Below are 23,803 nucleotides of genomic sequence, written 5' to 3'. Positions count from 1 at the left end.
ACATGTTCCAATGAGTCCTGCATCAGCCTTTGTGCTCCTTATTCCACGCCTCAATCATAACCAAATCAAGACTACTGGACTCAACTACGGGACTCAACTATTTATGTGGTTCTTAGATCTCTACCCTCCAAACTTCAGGGCGAAAGCCAGATTATCCAGTAAGCAGGCTCACCTTAAACTCTCCCTCATCATCTTTCACTCTTAATGGCTTCCTTGTAATCTCTGCATAAAATTCAATAATATGTACTCCTGGCCTTCTGAACTCTCGATATGGCTGTGGTGACTTCACCTTATCTCTCTAAGCTCACATCCATCTATTCCCTTGTCATCGTTCTGATTTTTTTTCTTCCCTCTATCCAGCCCACTTTACTCTTTACAGCTGGAGGTTGCTTATGTATTTTCATTGCTCCATCTTTGAAATCCTTCTCTTCTCTCTGGCATGTTGAGTTCTACCATTTTTTCTCCTCTATATCTTATGACTGAACCACATGGCAAATAGTTTTGTGACCAAACATTGGAAAGACACGACAATGTGTTGTGTATCTTAATTATTGCTGTAATATACAAGACTGAGCGTATATTATCATCCACTACTATAAAAGATTTGTCCACCACACTACTTTTTACTTCCTTACTTCACAGAGAGGTTGGGAAGAATTAGAGCAGAAAAATTGCTATGTAAAGAGTTAGCAGTCCTTATAATTCAGTGCAGACTACCTGATGCCCCACAGTTTTCTTGTGCTCTTTGTTAGCAGCTTTCAGAGCTGGTTTGGCAGAACGGATGCTGATTTTGGCGGCCGATCCCTTTATGTTAGGAGTCGCAGATACAGAATCCTTTTCATCTTGAAATAAGTCCGCCACCATTTGATACTAAAAAGAAGACAGGAAGATAAGCATCATTATGTTTATACCCCGAGACATATTGTAGCCAAGGCAACTTTGGGGAGGAGGAGGGGGAAGTTTCAACCTGAGATTCTAAAACTGGGCCTGAATCACAGGTGAGAAAAGAACCACCGAACAACATGACCAGGATCAAAGGCTAAAGTAAGAAATATCTTGAATGTACATAAACACCACTGGGTATTTTGTTACATAGGTTATCTGATGAAGACTTTCAGTTTGGTTAAAAGAGCCATCTAACCCCCCCCCCCCCCCCCCCCCCCCCGCACACACACTCTTTTCTGCAGACTAAACAAACCCAAATCCCTCAGTCTCTCCTCATAGGTCATGTGCTCCAGCCCCTAATCATTCTGGTCTCCCTCCACTGAACCCTCTCCAATGCATCCACATCCTTTCTGGGGGGGGGGGGGGGGGGGGGGGGGGTCAGAGCTGGACACAGTACTCCAGATGTGGCCTAACCAGAGCCGAATAAAGGAGAATAATCACTTCTCTACATCTGCTGGCAATGCTCCTCCTAATGCAACCTAATATGCCATTAGCCTTCTTGGCTACAAGGCACACTGTTGACTCATATCCAGCTTCCCATCCACTGTAATCCCTAGGTCCTTTTCTGCAGAACTGCTACTTAGCCAGTCAGTCCCCAGCCTGTAACTATGCTTGGGATTCTTCCATCCCAAGTGCAGGACTCTACACTTCTCCTTGTTGAACCTCATCAGATTTCTTGTGTCCCAATCCTCTAATCTGTAATGGTCACTCTGGACCCTATCCCTGCCCTCCAGTGTATCTATCTTCCCCTAGCTTAGTGTCATCTGCGAACTTGCTGAGGGTGCAATCCATCCCCTCATCCAGGCCATTAATAAAGATATTGAACAAAACCAGTCCTAGAACCGATCCTTGGGGCACTCCGCTAGAAACCCACCGCCAACCTGACATCGAACCGTTGATCTATTACACCAACTTCTTGAATTTCACCATTTACTAACCGTAACATGAAAAGACCAGGGCAGACCAATACCACCATTTTGCTGCTACTGAAGCTCCTAGTTCAACTCTTTGAAACTAAAACGAGCGCTTTGATAATCTTGTGCCTCTGGCCATTAGGGATGTAAGCGACTAGTCAAGTCACTACTTGACTACTCAATCCTCCCCCCGTTTGCTGCTTCTGTATCAGAGGCAGTGCGGGGGCAAGCAAGAGCCAGTGCTGGGAGGAGCCAGCTTAAAAGCTGCTTCCCCCCAGGGAAGGAGATGCAGAGACCCAGTGATCCAGGACCTGCTGCGGCTCTGCATTTTAAACGTCATAAGAGCAACCCAGATCTTACAACATTTAAATGGCAGAGGCACAGTAATCCAGGACCCGGTGCTGAGCAGTCTCGGCTCATGCCAGGTCCTGGACCTACCCCCACTGTGGCTCTGCCGTTTAAATGTAGGCTCCTGCTACATTTAAACGGCAGAGCCACAGCAGGGGTAGCTCTGGCTTGTGCCTCCTCTTATCAACTATTGATATAGTCAATACAAATTATATCGACTACACAATTAGTCAGTTACCCACTGCTTAAGATTCTTACAGGCCATACAGCAGCAACATCAGTGTGTAACACAAAAAAGAAGCGAAAGTGAAAGTTTTACAAAGCACATGGAACTGGCCAGCACCATCACATTTCGATCAGCTTAAACTCCTCCAACACAGACAAGCACTTTCAGCTTTCCTCTTCAAACTAGATCTACATTTACAATTATGCATGTCTAAATGGAAACAATATGTACAGTATCTTTTACCCACTGCTGTTCTTTCCTACGGATTGGTGAGGAGACTATTAAGGTAAACTGCAATATGATTCCATTGTTCAGACCTTGGTTAGCTAGGGAATGGAATTCCAACACCACCCAAGGGTCCCAGGATGAGGGAGGGGCAAAGCACACACATATACACTAAGGTAACTAAGGATGGTGTAAGAACCTACAACTAGAACAAAACAGACTGCAGCCTTGGAATTTTTATGATGTGGCGCACACAGCAGATGAGTGCTTAGAGGGAAAGCACACTAAACAGGGAGGCCCTGAACACATTTGGTATGCAGACCTAAAATGCCCTTATGACAAGGGGGGGGGGGGAGCATGACATGGTCCCCCCCTATAAACAAGGGATTAATCTTGGCAGATTGCACAGGCGCTCAGCAGAAGGATTATAAATTGGCTGCTTAAGAGAGAATGAGAAACTGCCCTAGGACTAGCCTCAGGATCAGAGGACTGGGTTAAAGCTATATTGGGGGACTATAATGTTACTTCTCCTCCCCACCTCCACTCCTGACACACAGAAATCACTTGCTTTTATTTCTGATTATCCTTTGGAGGAATCTCTCTCTGGCCACTTCTGTGTTTTGTTTCTTCTGTGTCTGCCCTCCACATGATGTACCTAGCTAGTAAAAAATTATCAGCCTCATTTGTACCAATAGTCCTTGGGCAGGAATTGTAGCTCCTAAAGGGCCAGACAGTTCAATCCTCAATTCTTCTGCCTATAGTAAGATGGGATCATTTCCAACTGCACTAGCTCTGGATATTTATTTGCCCATCCTAACAGCATGGCAGCTCAAATCCCACTAAGGAACTCAATCTGTTTGCCTTACACTATCATTTTGCATAAGAGAGCCCTGAGAAAGGACACACCAGGGGGAGGAAGGAGAGTTGGCTTTGTACTTATTGTTTTTATTTTAATCTCAGCAGCTCACAACTCACTTGTCTCCAAACTATAGTAACATTCCAAATGAAGGCTAGCATCTTCTCCTGCTAAGCGTCTCTTTCTGATTCACACAGACATCCTGACAGCTGTTTTATTTTCACAGAACTCATCTCTCATGCACTTTGACTATTACACAAATGGGATGTTTGGGTGGCAGGTGCTTGTAGCTGGAGGACAACTTGCAGATTTCAGTGTAATATCTTACCTGGCAATGCAATGCAATGCAATCTCATCCACTCATTTCAAGTTCTAAAATATCTTCATAGCATGCAGTTGTCACTGACATTAACATCAAAAAAGGCACTCTAATGGGGAAGGTGGCTAGGAAGTGACTGACATAATTCAGGCAGCAGATCCTCACTGGGGTGAGTATTCAGTGGAGCTATGAAAGGCTGCAAGTTCCTTGAGGGCAGAGACAGAGTCTTCCTTTGAGTCCTGTACAGGGCTGAGCATGCTGTTGGCACTCAATGATAATGAATCATTATGTTCTGTCTTAATGGCATATGCTCATGCTTCTGATCTGTGTAGAAATCAGCTCTCTCTGCTTTGAGTCATCTCTTCACTTTGTTTTGCTACTATCGAGATGCTGAAAACTAATTCACACCTTCTTAAGTCTTTTACTGTCTGATTAGCCATAATAATTGCCTTCTAATGAGTTTAATCCAATTTTACTTTGGTAGGAGTTCTTCCACAAGCATGTGTTTCTGAAGTGGAGGTGCATAAGCACTCATGGGATTCTTTTCTGGGATTCTTCCCCATTCCTAACACCATATTATGTAGTCTGGCCTTATCCTGTCCTACTGAAGTTTGGCTACTGACTGCAGAAACAGTCAGATCAGTGCAGAATTTTTTTTCCCTGCGTGCATCTGTTTTGCTCATATCTGAGTCCCCTTTTCCTGGCTCAGAGAAAATGCTAGATATAATGCTACTATGGCTAACGGAGCTTTTCCTTTGTTTCACAGGGAAAGTGGCCTGTATTTTTGAAGCAGGAGGCCCAGACTGAAATTTTCATTTATGACTAAAATCCACATGGTGACATTGCCACTGAAAGACTGAAAATACAGCATTTTCGAAGCTTGAGCCAAAACAAAGCAAACTTTGTACTGCATATACATGAATACAAATTTTAAATTAATGGAGATTGCCTATCTCCTAGAACTGAAAGGGACCTTGAAGGTCATTGAGTCCAGTCCCCTGCCTTCACAGCAGGACCAAGTACCATCCCTGACAAACTTTTGCCCCAAATGGCCTTCACAAGGATTGAACTCACAACCCTAGGTTTAGCAGTCCAATGCTCAAACCACTGAGCTATCCCTCCTCCCTATATACAAATGCATATAAAATAGTTACAGACCTCCAAATAAGTTTAAAGATATTTAAAGAAGAACATTCAGCTACAGCAGGTTGTAGAGTTAAGAAGGCCAAGTAAAAATAAGATCTCTTTGCCTCTCCCCAACAGGGTAAGGTGTGGAGGTCCCTTTAGCTGCGGAATACAGTCAGCCAATGCAAAGTTCTGGTAAAAGGTGTATTTAGATGGACGATTCAAAGAAATAAATTACTTATTTGAATGGTCATCTGAAGTTGAGCGCAAACCTGAACATGTTTTGAGACTGCAATAAGTTTGGTTGCAAAAGAAAGTTTTAAACATTTCCCCCTTCTGACACAGTTCCTTGTGAAAGCTGTGTCTGTACGGAACAACCATACTTTATTACCTAAACGTAAATGTTGAAAAACCCCATGTGGTAAAAGTGATTCCAAAGACTTTTAGCTTAGTTTCTAGGTCAGGTAGGCCTTGAGGAGTACCCTCTGACTTTGATTTTTTCTGAAATGTATCCCAAAATAAAGAGAGCTGCACTTTGCAGAGCACAAACAAGAAAGATAGCCACACAACGTTCTACTCTCTTCATTCCTAAAGCTACCAATCCCCTCTCTCAGCAAATGAGAACGTGGGGGAAGAAACCACCAAGCTCCCCACCTTCCTCAACATGAAACATATAGCATAAGAGGAGAAAGATTCCCTGAGGAAGTCTGTGAGACTCCTTCAAGTGCAAAGTATCAACCATTCCAGTAGACGCCAAAAGGATCGCTCCCTCTTTCAGCCACTTGCCAGCAACTCTGAGGCAGAGGGGAGTTCCCATTTCCCTAGAGGAGATTAGAACCAAATCTAGACTAAAATTCTGTATTCAAGTGTGGAAGATGGAGAAAGTGGAGGTGTTTTGTGAAAGCGGGGTGCAGCTAAGAGGAGCTAGTGATGAGGAGACACCCACCCCAACACAGTTCAATTTAGCGACTGAAAAATATTACTGTAATGGAGACAGACACTTGGCAAGTGACAGGGCTGGTAAAAGGATATTACTCTTACCTGGGTCCCCAAGAAAATGCCATAAATAAGGCATTCAGAGTGATGTGCAAGGTGGTACAAGTTACAAGACTGTAAATGAACGTAGAAGCGAGCAATGGGTGTAAATTGGGGTCACTTACGTGCTCAGTGTTTTCATAAGAGAGCCATCAGAAGAATGCAGTTAACAGTAAGAGCCTTGCTACATGCTTCAACTTTGGGCTTGTGCTCATGCAGACCTCGTGTGCAGCAAGCTAAGCTAGCAATCTACAACTAAAAGTTCCATAGCATGCTTCGATCTACTGTGTGCGGTAGCAGGGCCCATGCACCCAGTGACTTTGCAGAAGGCCAGTGTACTCTCGATTCGCTCCCCAAGGTGACTGCATGTTAATCCGCTACACTTCCTTCCAGCTCTACAGCACTCAGGCTTTGGAACCATTTGTATAAAGGGTGTGCTGAGAGCCACTGAATCCAACTGGAAACCCTGTATATGCTGGAAACTGCTCCAAACTAGCAGGTGTGGCAGCATGCCTAGTTCCATCACCTATGCCATGCCATGCAAATCACAGCAGCTTAAATTCCCTTACGTGCATTTACCCACTGATATATGAACCACCTTGCATATCACATCTGCATTTGGCCCTGTGAAATTGAACTACAAAGAAGGAATTGGGGAAGAGGGAAAATATCTTGGTAATAAACCCAGTATTTCAGGCGGTACAATACTGTAGGTGACAGCTACATATTCATGATTCAGGGATGCTTAATAAACTATCCCATGTAGTTCCCCCCCCTCAACTGCAGTGTAAATCTAAGGGGTTACAGGAAAATCCAACTGCAATCTTTCAGACACCGTCACTGCTGCAGGATTGCTCATGACAGCATCCCAGGTACTGCCTGAATAATTCATCATGCGTTGTCAATTTCCTACAGATTACCTGGAATTTTTAATAAGCTCTAATCATACAGTTTTTCAAGGCAAATTGTGCAGGCTTCCTGAGGACCTGAAGTTTTTAATTTTGAACATTATGAAAGCCCACTCCCACAGCAATTAGACCACAAACTGCCTACATGGACAAGAAAATTGCAGACCGCAGCATTTTCATGTAAATGTATCATTGAACAGCTCAGCAAATCACGGACAATGCTCAATTAGTTTTCTGTTCTGAATCTATCTATATGTAGATTCATGATGAAATTCCTGCTTAAAGTCTCCCCAAAAAGTGTTGTGCCCCTTTCTTGTCATGTTCATGATCTTTTTCTATTGTTTATCTGTTTTGTTTTAGAGGTCACTGGTATCCCTGCTAGTTGTTAACCCAAGGGAGAAATGCATGATAGAGCTCCTGGGAATTAAACCAGACTTGAATGGCTTCACTCCATTGGGACACTGAACAGACTGCAGGAAAGAGATAACACTTTGAAGGTTAATTTCACTTCATTGAGAGGCTTCTAATGAAGAGTAAGAGAAAGCCAACAGAAACAAAAGGAGTCTACAGCTGAACAGGCAACAAACGTCTGTGTGTAATGTTCAGAGGGGAGTCAAGAGTTAACCTGTCTCTCATTTCTAAATTGGCTAACAAATGCTTGCTCTGATCTGGTAAAGGATTCTGCAGCATGGCTGTTCTCAGGACACCAAAGTGTACTTGCTTGTCAAATGAATACTGTGACAAGCCCTACGCATACACTGCATCCGTGCTCTGACTGACATCAAGACTTTGTTCTCCAGGAAGGACTGCAGTCTACACCCTGAGTCTGGGGCTTTTCAAATCTCAGCTCAATAGCTGAAATTTGTAGGGGGAGAGAACTGAGGTAGTAAAATGAAAAAAAAAAAAAAAAAAAAAAGGGGGGTATTTTTAAGTTGTAGGATGAGAATCAGAGGATGGCTTACTCGAACGATTGGACCAGCTGAAAAGAATCTGCCAATATGGCTCTCATTTTCTTAAAAACGGGAAGTCAAAGAAAAGATGTCCTTATTTGAATTCTTAATCAAAACCACTTGTGAAGGGGTTTTGCATTCATTTAAATATCTCAGGAGTGTGACACAGAAATAACAGATACAATCCTAGGAAGAGCAAGGTACTGAGTTCCAGGACAGGGTTCTAGTCAGAGCACTGCCAATCTGACTTAGAACAAGTTATTTAGCCCTTTGGTGCCTCAGTTTACCTATCTGTAATTAAATCTCAATTAAATGAGAAGAACTGAGCTGCAAGTTTGAATCGGAGTCTGTGAAAATATCTGTGTTTAATTCTGGAGATTTTGGTTAAGGCCCATCTCTTAATAAATATTTGTATTAGGGATGTTAGTGAGTAGTCGACTATCCAATAAGCATAAGCTTATTGGGTAGGCAAGTGAAGTATTGACTACTTGCTCCCCTCACCCTTCTTGATGTCTCTATAAGAGGCAGCCGGGGTGGGGGGTTTGTGGGACAGGAGCTGGTGCTAGGGGAAGCCAGCTTAAAAGCCGGTTCCCCCAAAACTGTCTCTGTGGGGCCACCTGCCCCCTGCTGCCTCTCTCAGAGGCAGCGGGGGGGGGGGGAGGGGAGATATGAAATGAAGGCTGTTGCCTCTGTTCACAGCAGACAGGGCTAGCCACCATAAACAGGGGCTGCAGGACTCAAGGTTAGCCAGGACTGAGTAGTCCCGTGCTGATCCAGGACACTGTGCCTCTGCGTTTTAAATGTAGTAAGAACCAGGTGGAACTGGCATGAGACAGGACTGCTCATCCTGACTTGAGCCAGCTCCTGGAGCTATCCCAGCTGTGGCTCTGCCGAGTGGCCCTTATCGATTAATCATGTAGTCAATACAAATTGTATCAATTACACAATTAGCCAAAATAGTGATTTAACATCCTTAATTTGTGTGGTGCTTTGTGATTCTCATCTAAGCAACCTTACTAAGGTAAGCTAAATCCTATTAGTGTCAAATTTGACTTTTTTAGCTCATCAGATTAAGACCTTACAAAACAAAAATCAAGTTACATTTGAAGGAAATAATACATTAATGAGGAGCTCTCAAATGTGGTCATTGCACAGGTACAGATTAGACCTTTTCTCTATATTTTTTAATACATTTGCGGAAAATGTGAACATTCCACTAGGTTGGTAAAGCTTGAACAGTTCAGAAGTCAGGTTTTTTTGTTCAAATTTTCAGCTTGCAAAGCTGGTGGAGCCTGTAATCTTCGGAGGCCAAAGAGCCCTTCTTTAAGGAGCTTATTATACCAAGTCAGATATTCCACTGCAGTTGCTGGAACTAGAAGCACCTGAGTTTCTAACGCACTGCTGTTCCCCCCCCCCCCCCCCCCATCTTTCCATGACTCAAAGGTCAATTTCTTTGACACACTGATAGAAATGTAGCCCTGTTTTTTGATGGCCATAGTCCTTCTCCATATTAGCCATTTCCACCCTTATAATCCTCTCTGCAACCTCCAACTTCTGGAAATCTCTCAGCTAGTTTGAGTTGAAGGGCTGCCTCATTGAGGGCTGTGTCTTGGCCCTTATTTCCTTTAGCAAGTCTACTCATTTTTACACTTATTTTTGTTCTTTCCTCACCTGAAATAAACAGAAAATAATAAAAATGTCACCTCTGAAACTTTCCCTAGCCTCTTCACTTTGAAAATCATTTGAAATTCTTTTCCAGTGCTTGCAAAGCACATCTCAGTTCAAATAGCAAGCTATTATATGTCCTGTTTGACTATGCCAGCATAACATGCCTCTGGGGACACAGAGCTGGGAGGCCCTCATGACTCAACAAGGCTGGGTTTTGCAGGAGATTATAATGCATGTCAGCTCCCTGCCACACCAGTCTATCCTCTTCACCAGCCAGCTCCTGCTTGCTCTCCCAGCCCAAAAATTAACTAGCAGATAAGAATCAGTGAACTCCAGCCCCCAAGAGAGGTTTGTCTGCAGTTCATGACCCTTATCACGGTTCATTCTCAGAAGATATTAATTTGGCCCGCACTTTTAAAGAGTCAGTACATTACAGCTTATTGACTTAACACACTCTTCCCTTCAAGCACAACACAGAATGATTCCTCAAAAAAATAAAACCTGTTTACTAACAAAAGGCATCTATTAAGAGACACCAAGTAGCTGGGATAATGGTAGAAATGATTGCAAGCTTTCATCTTAAAGTGAAAGGACTCATTTTTAAAAAATGTAGTCTAGCAAGGTATGTTATTTGCTCCAGAGGGTTTCTCTCACCCCAATCTCCTTTCCAACTTTTGCTGGCCAGGACCCATCATGGAAAACAAATAGCTTGGTTCCTTTGTCTCCTATGGTGAAGGACAAAGACAGTCTCTCTCTTCCTTATTTCCCCAAAGGCACTGTCTTTGTCTTACACGTCAGGAAACACAGCTAAGGCTTAGCTCAGCTCAGCTTGCTATGCCCTCCTCCCCAAGAGTAAAGCTACGTCAATTTTGCAGTCTCCTGTGATTTTACAATGCATATGCCTTTTCCTACAACTGCTGATGGAAACAAACAGTCCATTGTCCATGTCTCTGGTCATGCCTGGCTTAGTTTTCCACTGAGCCAGAAGTGCTGTCTTCCTCTTTATCTGGAAAATACCTATTTTGTCTGCTTTTCCTTTGATCCCATGCATCACATAAACCCTCACAATATGTTAATTGGTATTTAGAGGTACATATACTTTGGCCCTCTGTACTGGGGTGATCTTTACCTGGGCAGTCTAAGGAGTACGGTGAACAGGCTGGGAGTTTGAGTTCTACTCACCCTGGGAGTAGACAGACAGCCAACATAGGCTGCCCCAAGAACGGACCTGGCTCCCACATTAGATTGTGAAGGGAGTTCAGATCAAGTTATTTGATTAAAAGATGTGGGTGGTCACGGTTTAGGATTCGAACATGGCAGGGGATATACAGCAGGGAAGAGATTTGGGGTTACATGGATGAAGAGAAAAGTTGAGTAAAAATGACAGTTTAAGTTGACTTTTTGTATTTACTTTTTATTTTTTCTGATGACTGGGCAGACTATAAGAGCTTTTGCATACACTCCTGGGTGGTTTAAAATGGGCAAAGTTATAGCCACAGCTGAGCAATGCCAACTTTGGTTTAGCATGGACTATTTTCCAACCCTTCTGCTCTTACCTTGCTGGCCTTCAATATGTTGATCTGTTCTTCATATACAGTGTCCCTATTTTTCTCCAGAAATCCATCGGACTGATACTCCACCTACCACACAGAGCAACAGAGAAACAGAATGTGATTCAAGTCCTCAGATTATGTCTATATTGAAATTCAACACCCCTGGCTGGCTACCGTCAGCTGAGCTGGGCTCACATGGCTCAGGCTGCGAGGTTGCAATAGCGTTGTGCAGACATTAAGGCTCAGGCTGGAGCCTGGGTTCTGGGACCTCCCCCCTTCTGGGGTCCCAAAGCCCAGAGGCCAGCCCCATCCCAAATGGCTACATTGCAATTTTATAGCCCCACAGCCCAACTCCCTATGGGCCCTCAATCAAACAACTGGCCAGCCATCGGTGTTTAACTGCAATATAGACATGTCCTCAGATTAGTCAGCATATTGCAAGTATTTTGCTGTCATTACAGTGTGTCATCTCTCTCAAGCTTTTTGCCATCTCCTATAATGCCACACACTTATTTGAATGGTTGTGCATATGGCTGAATTAATGGGGGAAAAGCGGGAGGAAATTCACACCAATTTATCCTATTAATATAAAATATTTGTGTGTAAGATACAGACCATTACAATACTGAATTCAAACACTATATATTACTTACCCACTTCAGGATCTGATCCTCTGCCCACTGATGTCAATGGCAAAACTTCTAGGACTCAACCATTGATTTGGCACTCTTTCAACGGTGCCCTTTGCTCATTGTGATAAGCCAACCCATATCTCAGTCTCAAAAAAGCCTGACGATTTCTGAGCTCAGTCCCACCCAATCTCTCTTGCAAGTGAACGTTTCCGGAGTTTCTAGCATCAGTAGCCTTTCAAGTAAAACCTGGCCAAAAAGTTCTTAATCTTCCAAAGATTTATGAATAAAACATAGTTTTCCCTAATTCAAATTTAAGCAAACTACTAACTGCCACAGATCACACATGCAGCATTTGAGATGGGGATATTTTCTTTTGGAAGATTTAGTGACAACGTGCTTTAAATCAGGTGTATAATGGAACTCAAGTCACAGCCTTAACTGTGAATAGCACAATTCATTCTTAAGTTAGCATAAAGAGACTAACCTGTATTAAGGACAATAGACAGTACTTGGCTGTAGCATGAGTGTCATATGACTCCTTTGTGCTTACACAGAACTGCGTTTGATTTCCATTTTAAACACAGAGAAATATACATGGGTAACTACAACCTCTTCACAAATTCTTACCTGCTCTGAGCAATATCTGTCAAATCATGTTTTAAATAAAGTGTGAGACCATTATTGGATGTTACAGTATCAGCCTCTAAGCTGTGGAAAGCCAAATGTTGGAGTTTTCACCCTGACAGAGAAGGGGAAATGGTCCCAGTTCTATTCATCTCTTACAGTAACTGTGAAATACAAGATTATTTTGGTACTCAAAATATCCTTATTTCAATCTTTCCTGGATGTAGCAAACTCAAGTAATGTTGATTTGATGCAGGTCTCTGAAGGAGATTTGTTTTGTTAAACCAGTAGACTCAACTACCCCTGCTTAAAACTGAAATATAAAGTTTCAGGCTGAAATTGCAAGCACTTACTAAGAGATTTGGATGCCCAATTAAAACAAATGGAAATTCGGGCTTCAGATCCCTTTGGCAACTTGGAAAGTCCTCACCTAAATAGCTAAATGTGGTTTAAAAAAATTGTAACACAAACCCCTTCCATTCTGATTAATCATAACAGACGCTCCTGTTTAAAGCAGTGTGTGTTTAGTATGCACCCTGATACCTTATCTGCAAAGTGAACAACAATGAAGGAAGTATTGGACATCCGAGGTTTCTGGAAGTGCTGGCTGCTGGAATGTCTATCATACAATTTGTGTGTCCAGTTCTGGTCAGTTCCTTTTGGAACCTAGGAAACAGAAAGGAGAGGAAAAATGTGGTTTATAAGTAGATGCCATGAACACGCACAGACATAGATACTACACATCTTCAGGGTTTCATTACATTATTTTTTTTAAACATTTGTAGCCCACGTCTTATGGGTGAGGGCAGAAATGAGCCTTTAGGAGTAATTGGACTCTGAAGAAGGAGATGGGTTGGTAACATGTCTACGGAGGAGGTCAGCCCAGAGAGAGAGCAGCATGGAAGAAGTCACAACTGTAGAAAAGAATAATAAGGCAGAATTTGTAAGAAAATAAGAACAGACAGACTGGGTCAGATCAAAGGTCTATCTAGTCTCGTATCTGGTCTTCCGACAGTTCAAGCCTGGCATCATCAAAAGGATACAAGGGAGCACAAGGGTAAGTCTATAGTAAGAGATATTAATTAAAAATGCAAAATCCTAAGTGATTCCTCCATCTGGATTTCTCAGGGTGTGTTCCCAGATCTTCAGGTAGTACAAGTCACCATATCACCACAGAATCTACGGCACTCAACCTACCTACACCAACTGAAAAGCCAACTCAGACGAAGCTCTTTGGGGCAGGGGCCAGTGTTCTCTCTAAGCTGAGGGGGGCAGCACAGCTTCCTGGGTGATTCATCAGCTCCGCCCAGCCAGTCAGTTCCCTACAGGCCCTGCAGCTCAAAGGAAACACTGGAAGGGACTATTTGTGGGTTTTGTACAGCTCCAAGACCATTGCCAATGCTGAGCAATGAAAAATGTGAATTATATCCAGAGTGTTGCCATCTGTTGCATTTGTTAATGTCTAAGATTCAAAACACACCACCACATCCAAATCCCTCTTTCAGTCAACCAGCTCTTGTTGGCCTGAATGTGGCAAAACCATCACTGTTCTTCTTGCTCAGTATTGATGTAAACAATCAAATGGTTTCATTAGGGTAAAACATATTGCTGCCCCTACCAACAAAAAAGTAGTAACGTTCTATGCTTGAACAAAGTTTATTAGCTGCTCGAGAACAGAAATTCAATAAAAACAAAGGCTGCCACTGCAGCAATGTGACAGGCAAACAAACTTCAGACAGAATTCTAGATTTTCTTAATATGCCAAAGAACAAGGTGTGATTTGATGAGAGAAGTTTTTAAGACCTTCACTGTGTCATCAAAATACCCCATATGTGACGAACCATGGGATTAGGTGTTGGTCTATATTAAAATTTAAGGAAGAGCTGGCAGCATCTTCACAGAATTTATTATATAAGTCTAACCTCCAAAATCTGGGATTCTCTGATCCGGCAACAACTGTGGCCCAGCAAGACCACGGATGTTGCTGGGTGCCCGGGCTCCCTGATCCAGGAGTGAGAACCAGTCCCTGGGGAGCCTCAGCTAGTGGGGCAGCAGCAGGAGAGGCAAGCCCCATCCCAGGCGGATCCCTGGTTGGGTGAGGGAGAAACGGGGCCATGGAGACTGGGGAGCTTCATCCTGGGGAGCTCCAGCAGGCTGGACATTAAGTCCAAGTACTGCAGGTTGGAGCCTAGTGGAAGTGTGGCCGGAACGGAGCCAGCCGCAGGGAAGGGGACCATCCAGGGAGGCCAGTGACAGGGGACCTCCTCATGTCTGGTAAATTCCCTCATTTGGGATGGGTTGGGTCCTGAGGGTGCTGAATGAGGGAGGTCCAACCTGTAATACATGAACTTATTAATTCTTTAAAGCACTCTTATAATCATCAAAATTTCAAGAGTCCTGCCCAAACCAGTCACACGTATGTTGTATATGTGAACACGACTTAGCTTTTCTCAATTATTATCTGAGGTAAATGACTTTCTTCACCAGAAATACAGCAGACCCATAGAGCTAAATAGGGGACTCCCCATCTCATACTTTTTAAAATTATAAACTGCATTGTTAGATAGGGTTAATCAGTGAGGGGCCAGCTCTCATAAAACAAAGTACTGTTTGTTCAGAACAAAACCTGTCATAGCCCCTGACAATTTTAGTCAGCTGCAGAATTCTGCAATTTAAAGTCCAGGTCTAAAGGGAGAGAGTCTGTCATGAGATTCTGCCTCAAGAGGAGTGACAGCTAGATGCCTAGGACCAAAGTAGGGTGCTTTCCAGGACGAGGCTAAAGGATCAGAAGTGCAGTTAACTCAGGAAATGTGAAACTGGGGAACTCACAATCTTTAGTCTACTTATCCTCAAAATGCCCTGCGAGGCAATGTAGCCAGACATAAACCCCATCTTGTTCCCCCCCCCCCCAGAGAGCAAGAGAAAGGCAGTCAGCCTTTGATGCCCTGGGAACGCAGGTGTGCTGCCTGTCCCTGACTCTACCATAAACAGAAACCAGACAGTAAATGGGCTAGCTGACGACCCAGGGCCTCCCGTCGCCCTGATGGCTAGTACCAGTAATTGACATGCCTGCACTGTCCCAGGAGAGGAATCTTCGCCCATTACATACCAGAGGTGCCCATTGTCTGCATTTTCCCAGGTGTAAATTATGCTTTGCACCCTTCGTGGGGAACTTGGTGTTCAAAGCCATTTTTCCTAATTGGCCACTTGAGACCAGGAAGAAGCCTACCTGACCCAAGGGGTATAAAAAGAGGTTCTGCTGCCCACCCCATTTGAGCTCCAATCATCTATACCTGCTGGCAGGTATTGATTGTCTCCCGAGGTCTGTGGGACGCCCAACCTCGCCCTACTTCTTCCCGAGGGATTGAGAGAAAGACGCTGGCCACGCCAAGTCTGGAACGCAGGGGAGAGAATATATACCTGCTATGTGTCTATTTTGCATGCATTTAATAAGAGCTCAGAGAACCAAAAGGGTTTCATGGTACCTGTAAGTGACTTATTAGTGTAATTTCTGTCCTGTCCTTTGTAGTATCTGTGTTATCTGTAACACAGCAGTAGCATTTAACAACTAAGTTTACCCTGTAACAATAAAATAGTAACTGTTTGAGCTTTAACCTGACTCCTTCAGTTGCTGTAACAGAACCAAGCACAATTTAAAAGAACTTCAGCCAGTCATTAGGGACAGATATAGGGAGAGCTTGGGCGTTTGGTTTTGTGTCACACCCAGGTGGCAAAATCCACTGGGGCACCTTTCAGTCTTTCCCCAAGGCTGCCCGCTGAGAAGGAATTACGAATTCTAGCAGCAGAAATCTAAGGTGTAATAAGCTCTTCCTATAAACTCGGGGCGTCTGAGAGCCTGTTGGCTGCCCTCTGCGATGGGACCCCGGTCCTAGCAGTAAAGTCACAGACGTTAAACTATTTTTCGGGGCACCCTCCAGCCTCCTAGGCTGCCCACTGCAACGAGACTTTGTGTCTCAGCAGTTGAAGACTTGGGTGTAACACACACGCACACACTGCCCTGACCGTCGGCTGACAGGCAGGCAAGTTATTAGTGCATCTTACACAAATGTTACTGCCTTTTGCTTTGACACAAAGATGAAGGGACTTGTCATTATTAAAATTCCCTTAGCCCCAATTTTCAGGGCAAATGGGCACAATCAGTCCAGTGAAATTGCTCCCCTAGTTCCAGGGCTGGCCCTACCATGAAGTGAACTGAGGTGGCCACCTCAGGTGCCAGACTGGGAGGGGGGGAGTACGAGCGGGGGGGGGGGGGGGATGGAAGAAGGGGACACCACTAGAACCCAGAGTGTAGAAAATTGTGTCTGCTGCTGAAGCCTATGTAGGTAGCAGAGCAGTACCATGAGAGGAGTAGAACAGGAAGAAGACAGAATTGAGACATTTCAAAGTTTTGGCCCAACCGAAGGGACATGGGGGTGTCATTTGAGCTCCCCGCCTCAGGTGCCAAAACGCTGTGTGTCAGCCCTGCCTACTTCTAATTTCGCAAGCTATCGTACATTTCCTCTCCTACCCTGGTGTGAAGTGTTGCTACAAGATCTTCAGCCCAAGAAAATGTATAGTTTGCACAGCACCCTAGATTAGTTTACTAAATTTGTAAAACGTTTTAGGATCCTTCTAGGCAAAAAGTTCCTATAAAATACAGACTTCTATAATGTTTTAAAATATATTAAATAAATTCACCTTATTTGGATAAGTGACCGACCACTTGTTGTGTTACAGGAGGTGCCACCAACAGCATTCTCTGCAGTCACCCATAAGAGGCATGCAGCATGTGAACTTTTTTTGGGTCATGGGCTACTGACCCACAGAAGTATCAGTCAGGTGGGGTGCAGCAGGGGCTGGAGTGCCAGCACGAGCTCCCCAATGCTGGGGGAGAGGGGAGCCCTGAGCCCAGGGGATCAGATCCAGGCAAGCCGGGGATCACATCTGGACTCTGGGCCTGAGGTTCCCCACCCTTTTGTAGAGCCTCTACTAGCCCAAAACCCAGGGGAAGGAGTTACGTCTCCTCCCACAAAGCCTTATGATCCCATCACTTGGCACGATGCACTCAGTGCCACCAGGCTCATCCATGGATTTTTAAACAAGGCTTACTCCCTGTTGCTACCAGTGCAACGTCTCCTCCCACAAAGCCTTACGATCCCATGACTTGGCACGATGCACTCAGTGCCACCAGGCTCATCCATGGATTTTTAAACAAGGCTTACTCCCTGTTGCTACCAGTGCACCACTGCTTCACCTCTCTCTGCACAAACTGTCCCCCCTCCCAAAAAAGTGAAAAGTAAAGAGAGAAGAATGCTTTAAGGAAAGTAGGCAAGTGTGATCAAGGTCACTTTTGTTGCTGCCTTATGGCTGAGATGTGCAGCCTAAAGGAAGTTGATGATTTCACAGGGCTGTCAGTGCAGACTGTTGATTGAGGGGGAGATTTTATAAAAGCTACATACTTAGCGGCATGTGTGTACCATACTTTCCTACAATTTTGGGAAAGTAATCTCCAAGAGCCACAAGCCCAGTTGTATGCGTATGCATTCTACAGTGATTATGCAGCAGAGGCACATATATCTACCACTAAGTTGGCTCTCTGAAAATCAATATCCCAAGGAATAGATTGATTGCTTATGCTGTTAAAAAGTGGAAATGAAGTGCCCACTCATGTTATATTCACTGCTAGTCATTCCCTATAAAGGATTTTTTTTTTTTTAAGAAAAAAAAAAATCTATTGAATCCTGGACCAAAAGATCAGGGTCTCTAGGAAATGCAGATAAATACAAGTGGTTTATATTTTCAAATAGCTGTTGTTTAGACTTCACCATGCTGTCAATGCCTTCTATTGTCATCAGAATCAAGCATATGGTCTGTGGGACTAAAATCCGAGTCATGATGATATTGCTCACGCCTCGATTTTTATCCCCGATTACAGCTTTAGCAGCAGTGTAAATTTACAATGTTGTGACAAGGCCTTTTCATTATTCACAACACACTTCACCTGACGATAACACTGGTGCCAAATGAGATAGTGGGCTTTACTTCCATATGTTTCACTGACTCAACCAACCAGATCCTTTAAACTATTTATAATGCATTTATATCAAATATCAACAGAAATCCATCACAGGTTTCTTCTATTGGGTAAAACTTGTGTTTTTCAGCAACGAGAGACTGAAAAATGTAACTGCTGGGAGAGAAAGATGAAAGGTTCTCTCAATTTGCATAGACATGGATTCTTTGTTGTCTGTTTCTGATTTTGAATCTATTTTGTTTTTCAAGTTTACCTTATTAGGATACCGAAGCACTTCACAAAAGATGCCTATAAAATGTAGACACCTTTGGGACAACAATTGAACAAACCACAGCACAAGCATTACATTTTAGGGAAATACATTTTGGCCATAGACAACAGGCCAAAATTGCAATACAACCCCTTAGATCAGGGGTCCCCAAACTTTTCATGGTACCACCTCCCTTTACCCTGTCCATGCCCCATCCTCCAGGAGTTGGGGCAAGGGACCATGTGGATATGGACAAGGGGGACAAGGCTGGGGCTGTACGTGGGAGTGGGTCTGGGGGGCAGGGCCATGAACAGAGTCACAGTTATCAGCCAAGTGGTGGATGGGCCGTGGAACAGAAACAAAACAGGAAGAAGGGTTGAGGGTGGACTCAGGTCCATTATCTGAGGGCAAGTTTGAGGCACAGCTGGGTGGTGCTCCATTCCCACTGCTCAGGGCCCACCTCCACAACCCACCCAATGTTCCTCCACATTCCATATCCCCACATCTGGGTACCACTGCTTTAGATCTTCACCTTCATTACTAACGGAAGCCTTGGTTATCAAGTGACACCACCACTTCCAAAAGCCACCCATATAGAATAGACTGAAAGGCACTCAGTTTATATGAGGGCATATCTGTACTTCAAAAGCAACCATATTTGGGAACCTAGTTAAATATTCGTGACACAAAGGCTAAAAAGAAAACAATGATAAGAATTAGTTAATTTTAAAAGAATAATAATTCTGTGATAACTTTCTGCTGGGGAGAGGAAGGGACAGAAAGAGCCATGTGAGAGACAATCAGGTTGCTTATTGCAATTTTGGGGTAACTCTCAGATTGTATGATGCTGGGCACAGTGTAAGAAGCTGATCTGAACAGAACTGGACACTGTAAGCCAGCTCTGTAATGTCGCTGGTGATCAATGGTAAGTATCTTCCGCTTAATAGTGATCCTGATACTAGCAACTTCCAGCTAATGGCAGCATATTGCCCGGAACCGATCCCATCCCATTTACATCAGTGTTAATAGCATTCAGTATTAGCAATAGTATACCACATACCCGCATTTGAGGGAAGTAAGGAAAGAAGTCCCTACCTGCTGCACTATGATATGCCTGCCCCAGCTGCAGCCCTGCAAACCTGCCTGCAGCCACCAGCCGCTACTTAAGCCTCATTTTGAGGCTGTAGCCCAGCACACATGCCTGCACACAGCACATAAGGAGCTGCAGGCTGGGAGAAGGTCAGGAGCAGGAATGGGGGCTGCAGCCTGGATGTCAGAGCAGCACGGTACCTCACCCTGTGCTCTCTAGGTTACACTTTGCTGGGGGACAGCACCTAGGGAAAGAAGCATGGGGCTGTGCTGAGCCCTGACACCCACACACTGAAAGAAGAAGTATGGTGCAGCCCCACAGGACCCCAAGTCCCCTGTGTATAGTAGAATAAGCAGGTATCCAGGCTGCAGCTTGACCCCGCTGCTGTCTCATCCCCTGGCAGGTTTGCAGGGAAGGCGTGTCCCAGAGCTTCCTTCCTGGGCTGTAGCCTCTCAAACTTGCCTTCTGCTTATTACCAACCACTGGATAATTGCTGGCAACTGCTGGGGCAGCTGCTATTCTAATAAGCCAATCTATAGTAGTCACAAAAATATCTGTCATTAGTCATGAAAACAAGAGGGTAAGATTTCTATAGCATCTGCTTATTCTGTGTTTGCACAGTGCCTGAGAAGGTGACTCTTCATCCAGCACTAAGGCTCCTAGGCACCACTGGAATTAAGTCCTTTGTATCTAGGGCATGGAAATGGTAAGGTCAGTGGGCTAATTAGTCTTAAATTATTTGTTTCCAAAGGATCAGCTCAATCCTGAAGCTTTCGAACAAGAAGCCACCTTTAAAATACTGAAAGTGTTGTTTAGCATAAACAAGAATCAGAGGTAAGACATTACAAACTGCATTTAAAATGAAACTGGACAGACGCTATAAAACATGCTGAAGGGCTTTGAGGGGTACTAGTTCACTTAATAGGACTTTTAAACAGAGAGGGGTCCTCAGATGAACAAATAAGTTCTTATGGAGTACTTCATCCGTGGCTCTTAAAGTGCTTTACAAAGAAGGTCAGCATCATTATCTCTATTTTGAGATGGGGAATTGAGGCTCAGAAATGTGAAGCGACTCTCCCAAGGTCATGCAGCTAGCCAGTGGCAGAACCAGGAAAAAAAACCCAGGTCTCCTGAGTATCAGTCCAGCATGCTATTCACAAGACCACACAGAGAATGCCAGTTGCATATCCTTATTTACCTTGTTCCAATATACAAGCAGGAAGCAATAAGATTTAAAGATAAAAATTTAAACAGATAACTGAAATCTTTCTTTAGGCAACCCAGAATTAAGCCATGGAACTCATTGCTACTGGGTCATTAGAAAAAAGATTAAAAATTGGTTTAGACTCTAACGCACCAGATTTTTAGTTGGTGTAAATCAGGGTAGCTATAACATAAGTAAGCTATACCCATTTATGATCTCACAAGGCTTTCCATGTTATTTTTAGTTTTTCCTCCATTCTTTTATCATTCTGACTCAGCAGCAGGGGCATTTAGTCCCTCTGACATACAACATTAAAAACCTGCCATATAGCGCCTACCTGCTACACACAGGGTGGAAGTTGTACACTTCATAGTGACCCCACGTATTACAGAACTGGATTTCACTATAAACAGAAAATTTACAGGCCTCAAAACAGAGTGTCACTTTGTTCAAGTTCTCTATTAAGAGCTTTCATTGTGTTATTGTATAACTCACACACCTACTGGGTGTGGTGTACTGTTCCATGTACTGGCACTTAAACCGCTAACAGAGCGAAAGAAATATGTATGTACTACATCTTAGCTGAGAGGCAGCAAGCTTTTAGTTCAAGCGGTAGCAACTCGTGTACTAAGCTCCAGAGGTCCCAGGTTTGTCTCCGGCTATTGGCATTCCAATTGCACAATGGAACAAGTGTGTTGTGCTGTGTTTCTAAACTTCCTAGGTAGAACCTGACATAAGCCATTATTGGACATGGATCATGATCTGTGCCAAAATAGGAATTTGTGCATCCTTATGGCATTTTAAAACCTGAAAAACCAATGATTTGTTTATTCGGTATCTTAACTAATGGCAATAACCCAGGCTATTGCAATAGAAATAACTATTATATATACTCAGGATTTTCCATGATTAGACCTTTTTTAATGCTGGAAGGGGTTTCAAATAAATAATATTCACCTGAGCCTTCAAGGAATCAATCAGAAAGAGGCAAAGATGAGGGAGTTATTCAGAGTAAAGGAAACACATTCAATCTATCAGGAAAACAAAGGCCATGGAATAGCAAAGGCAGCTTCTTCAAAGCCAGTGATCAGCATTATAAAAATGAATAAGGAAAATTTTAGCTATTTCTCTCTTCCTTGCATCTCCAATTCAAGCTAAAAACCAAGAACAGCCCCAGGGTATGCCAAAGTTCTGTAGCATTCCACAGGGGTAGCACATTCTGTTGTTTCCTCACTATGATCTGAAAGTTGTTATTCTGCCATCTGATCTGAACTAATGAGCTCCAAACCATAAACTCTCCAGAGGGTCTCTCCTCTCCTTCTAACCTACATGCAGTGATTCATAAAGCAGAAATCAGAGGAAGTAGCTGCCTAGTTTTGGAAGATGCCACATAGTTTTCCAAGCAACCATGGAAGACCAAGCAACCATCAAATCAAAGACAATTTATTTTTTAAAACAGGATGAACTTCAATAGTCCTGCATCCTTGGGACCTGACTGGCTGCAAACCAGAGAATTTGCCAAATCAGAGGAGGTCAATATAGTCTAGCAGCATTACTAGCACTTCCACTGCTAACATCTTAGAGGGGTAGCCATGTTAGTCTGCAACTTTAAAAACAAATGGTCCTGCGGCTCCTTACAGATTAACAAAAATATATAGATTCATGACCTTTCATGGGTAAAACCTACTTCCTTGGATGAACTGAGCTCTTAGAAAACAATTAGGGGTAAAGTAGAGCTAAATAACAGCTAAGAACACTGAGCACCAGTACTGGCAGCTGTAAACAAACTTTATGGGACTGCAGGAAACTTGGCCAACTCGCTAACTAAAATCATGCTGGACCACGGAGTGCTGGACTAGAGAGGTTCAACCCATAGTGAAGTTTACACTGACATGTGCAGAGATAGAATCATAGAATTCTAGGACTGGAAGGGACCTTGAGAGGTCATCAAGTCCAGTCCCCTGCCCTCACGGCAAGACCAAGCACCATCTAACCATCCCTGATAGGTGTCTGTTTAACATGTTCTTAAAGATCTCCAATGATGGAGATTCCACAACTTCCATAGGCAATGTATTCCAGTGTTTAACCACCCTGACAGTTAGGAACCTAAACCTCCTTTACTGCAGTTTTAATCCATTGCTTCTTGTCCTATCCTCAGAGGCCAAGGAGAACAATTTTTCCTCCCTCCTCGTGATACCCTTTTAGATGCTTGAAAATGACTATCATGTCCCCGCTCAGTCTTCTCCTTTCTAAACTAAACAAGCACAAATCTTCCACTCTTTCCTCATAGCTCATGTTCTCTAGACCTTTAATCATTCTTGTTGCTCTTCTCTGGACCCTCTCCCATTTCTCCACATCTTTCTTGTAATATGGTGCCCAGAACTGGACACAATACTCCAACTGAGGTCTAATCAGTGCAGAGTAGAGCAGAACAGTGACTTCTCATGTCTTGCTCACAACACTCCTGTTAATGCATCCCAGAATCATGTTTGTTTTTTTGCAACAGTGTCACATTGTTGACTCATATTTAGCTTGTGGTCCACTATGACCCCTAGATCCCTTTCTGCAGTACTCCTTCCTAGACAGATATCAGTGGGACTCAAAAATCAGCCTGCTAGAAATTACCAGTAACCTGACTTTTTTCTTTTTGGAATGGGGTGAACAACTGTGCTGTGACTCTCGAGGTCCCTTCCAGTCCTAGTATTCTATGATTCTATGACTCATAACGGCCACATTTATAATTTGGACATTAAAGTGATACATATATAACTACAACTTTTCCTAAGATACACAAAGAAAGACATGTTCATTATGGGGTTTGCGGATTCTGAAAGTTTGCATGTATAATCAGAAAAAGTCTTTCAGCCACATGAGGAGATGAAGTTTCCTTTGTCAAA

At 43.5% G+C, this 23,803-nt stretch overlaps 1 protein-coding gene across 2 annotated transcripts in view; it reads right to left on the bottom strand.

Annotated features, from left to right (window-relative positions):
- The window catches only part of MYO5B (myosin VB), a 328,467-nt gene that overhangs the window by 107,256 nt on the left and 197,408 nt on the right, over positions 1-23,803 (bottom strand). For both annotated transcript variants that reach the window (XM_075932680.1, XM_075932681.1), the window contains exons 13-15: positions 12,872-12,994; positions 11,076-11,159; positions 718-870 (exon numbers count right to left, since the gene is read on the bottom strand). In XM_075932680.1, the coding sequence (XP_075788795.1) occupies positions 718-870; positions 11,076-11,159; positions 12,872-12,994 (360 nt within the window). The remainder of the gene's footprint in view (positions 1-717; positions 871-11,075; positions 11,160-12,871; positions 12,995-23,803) is intronic.

This window comes from Pelodiscus sinensis, chromosome 6, assembly GCF_049634645.1.
Source record: "Pelodiscus sinensis isolate JC-2024 chromosome 6, ASM4963464v1, whole genome shotgun sequence".
Lineage (NCBI taxonomy): Eukaryota > Metazoa > Chordata > Testudines > Trionychidae > Pelodiscus > Pelodiscus sinensis.
The sequence above is the reverse complement of the archived record's forward strand: the minus strand, read 5'-3'. Positions and strand labels throughout refer to the sequence as shown.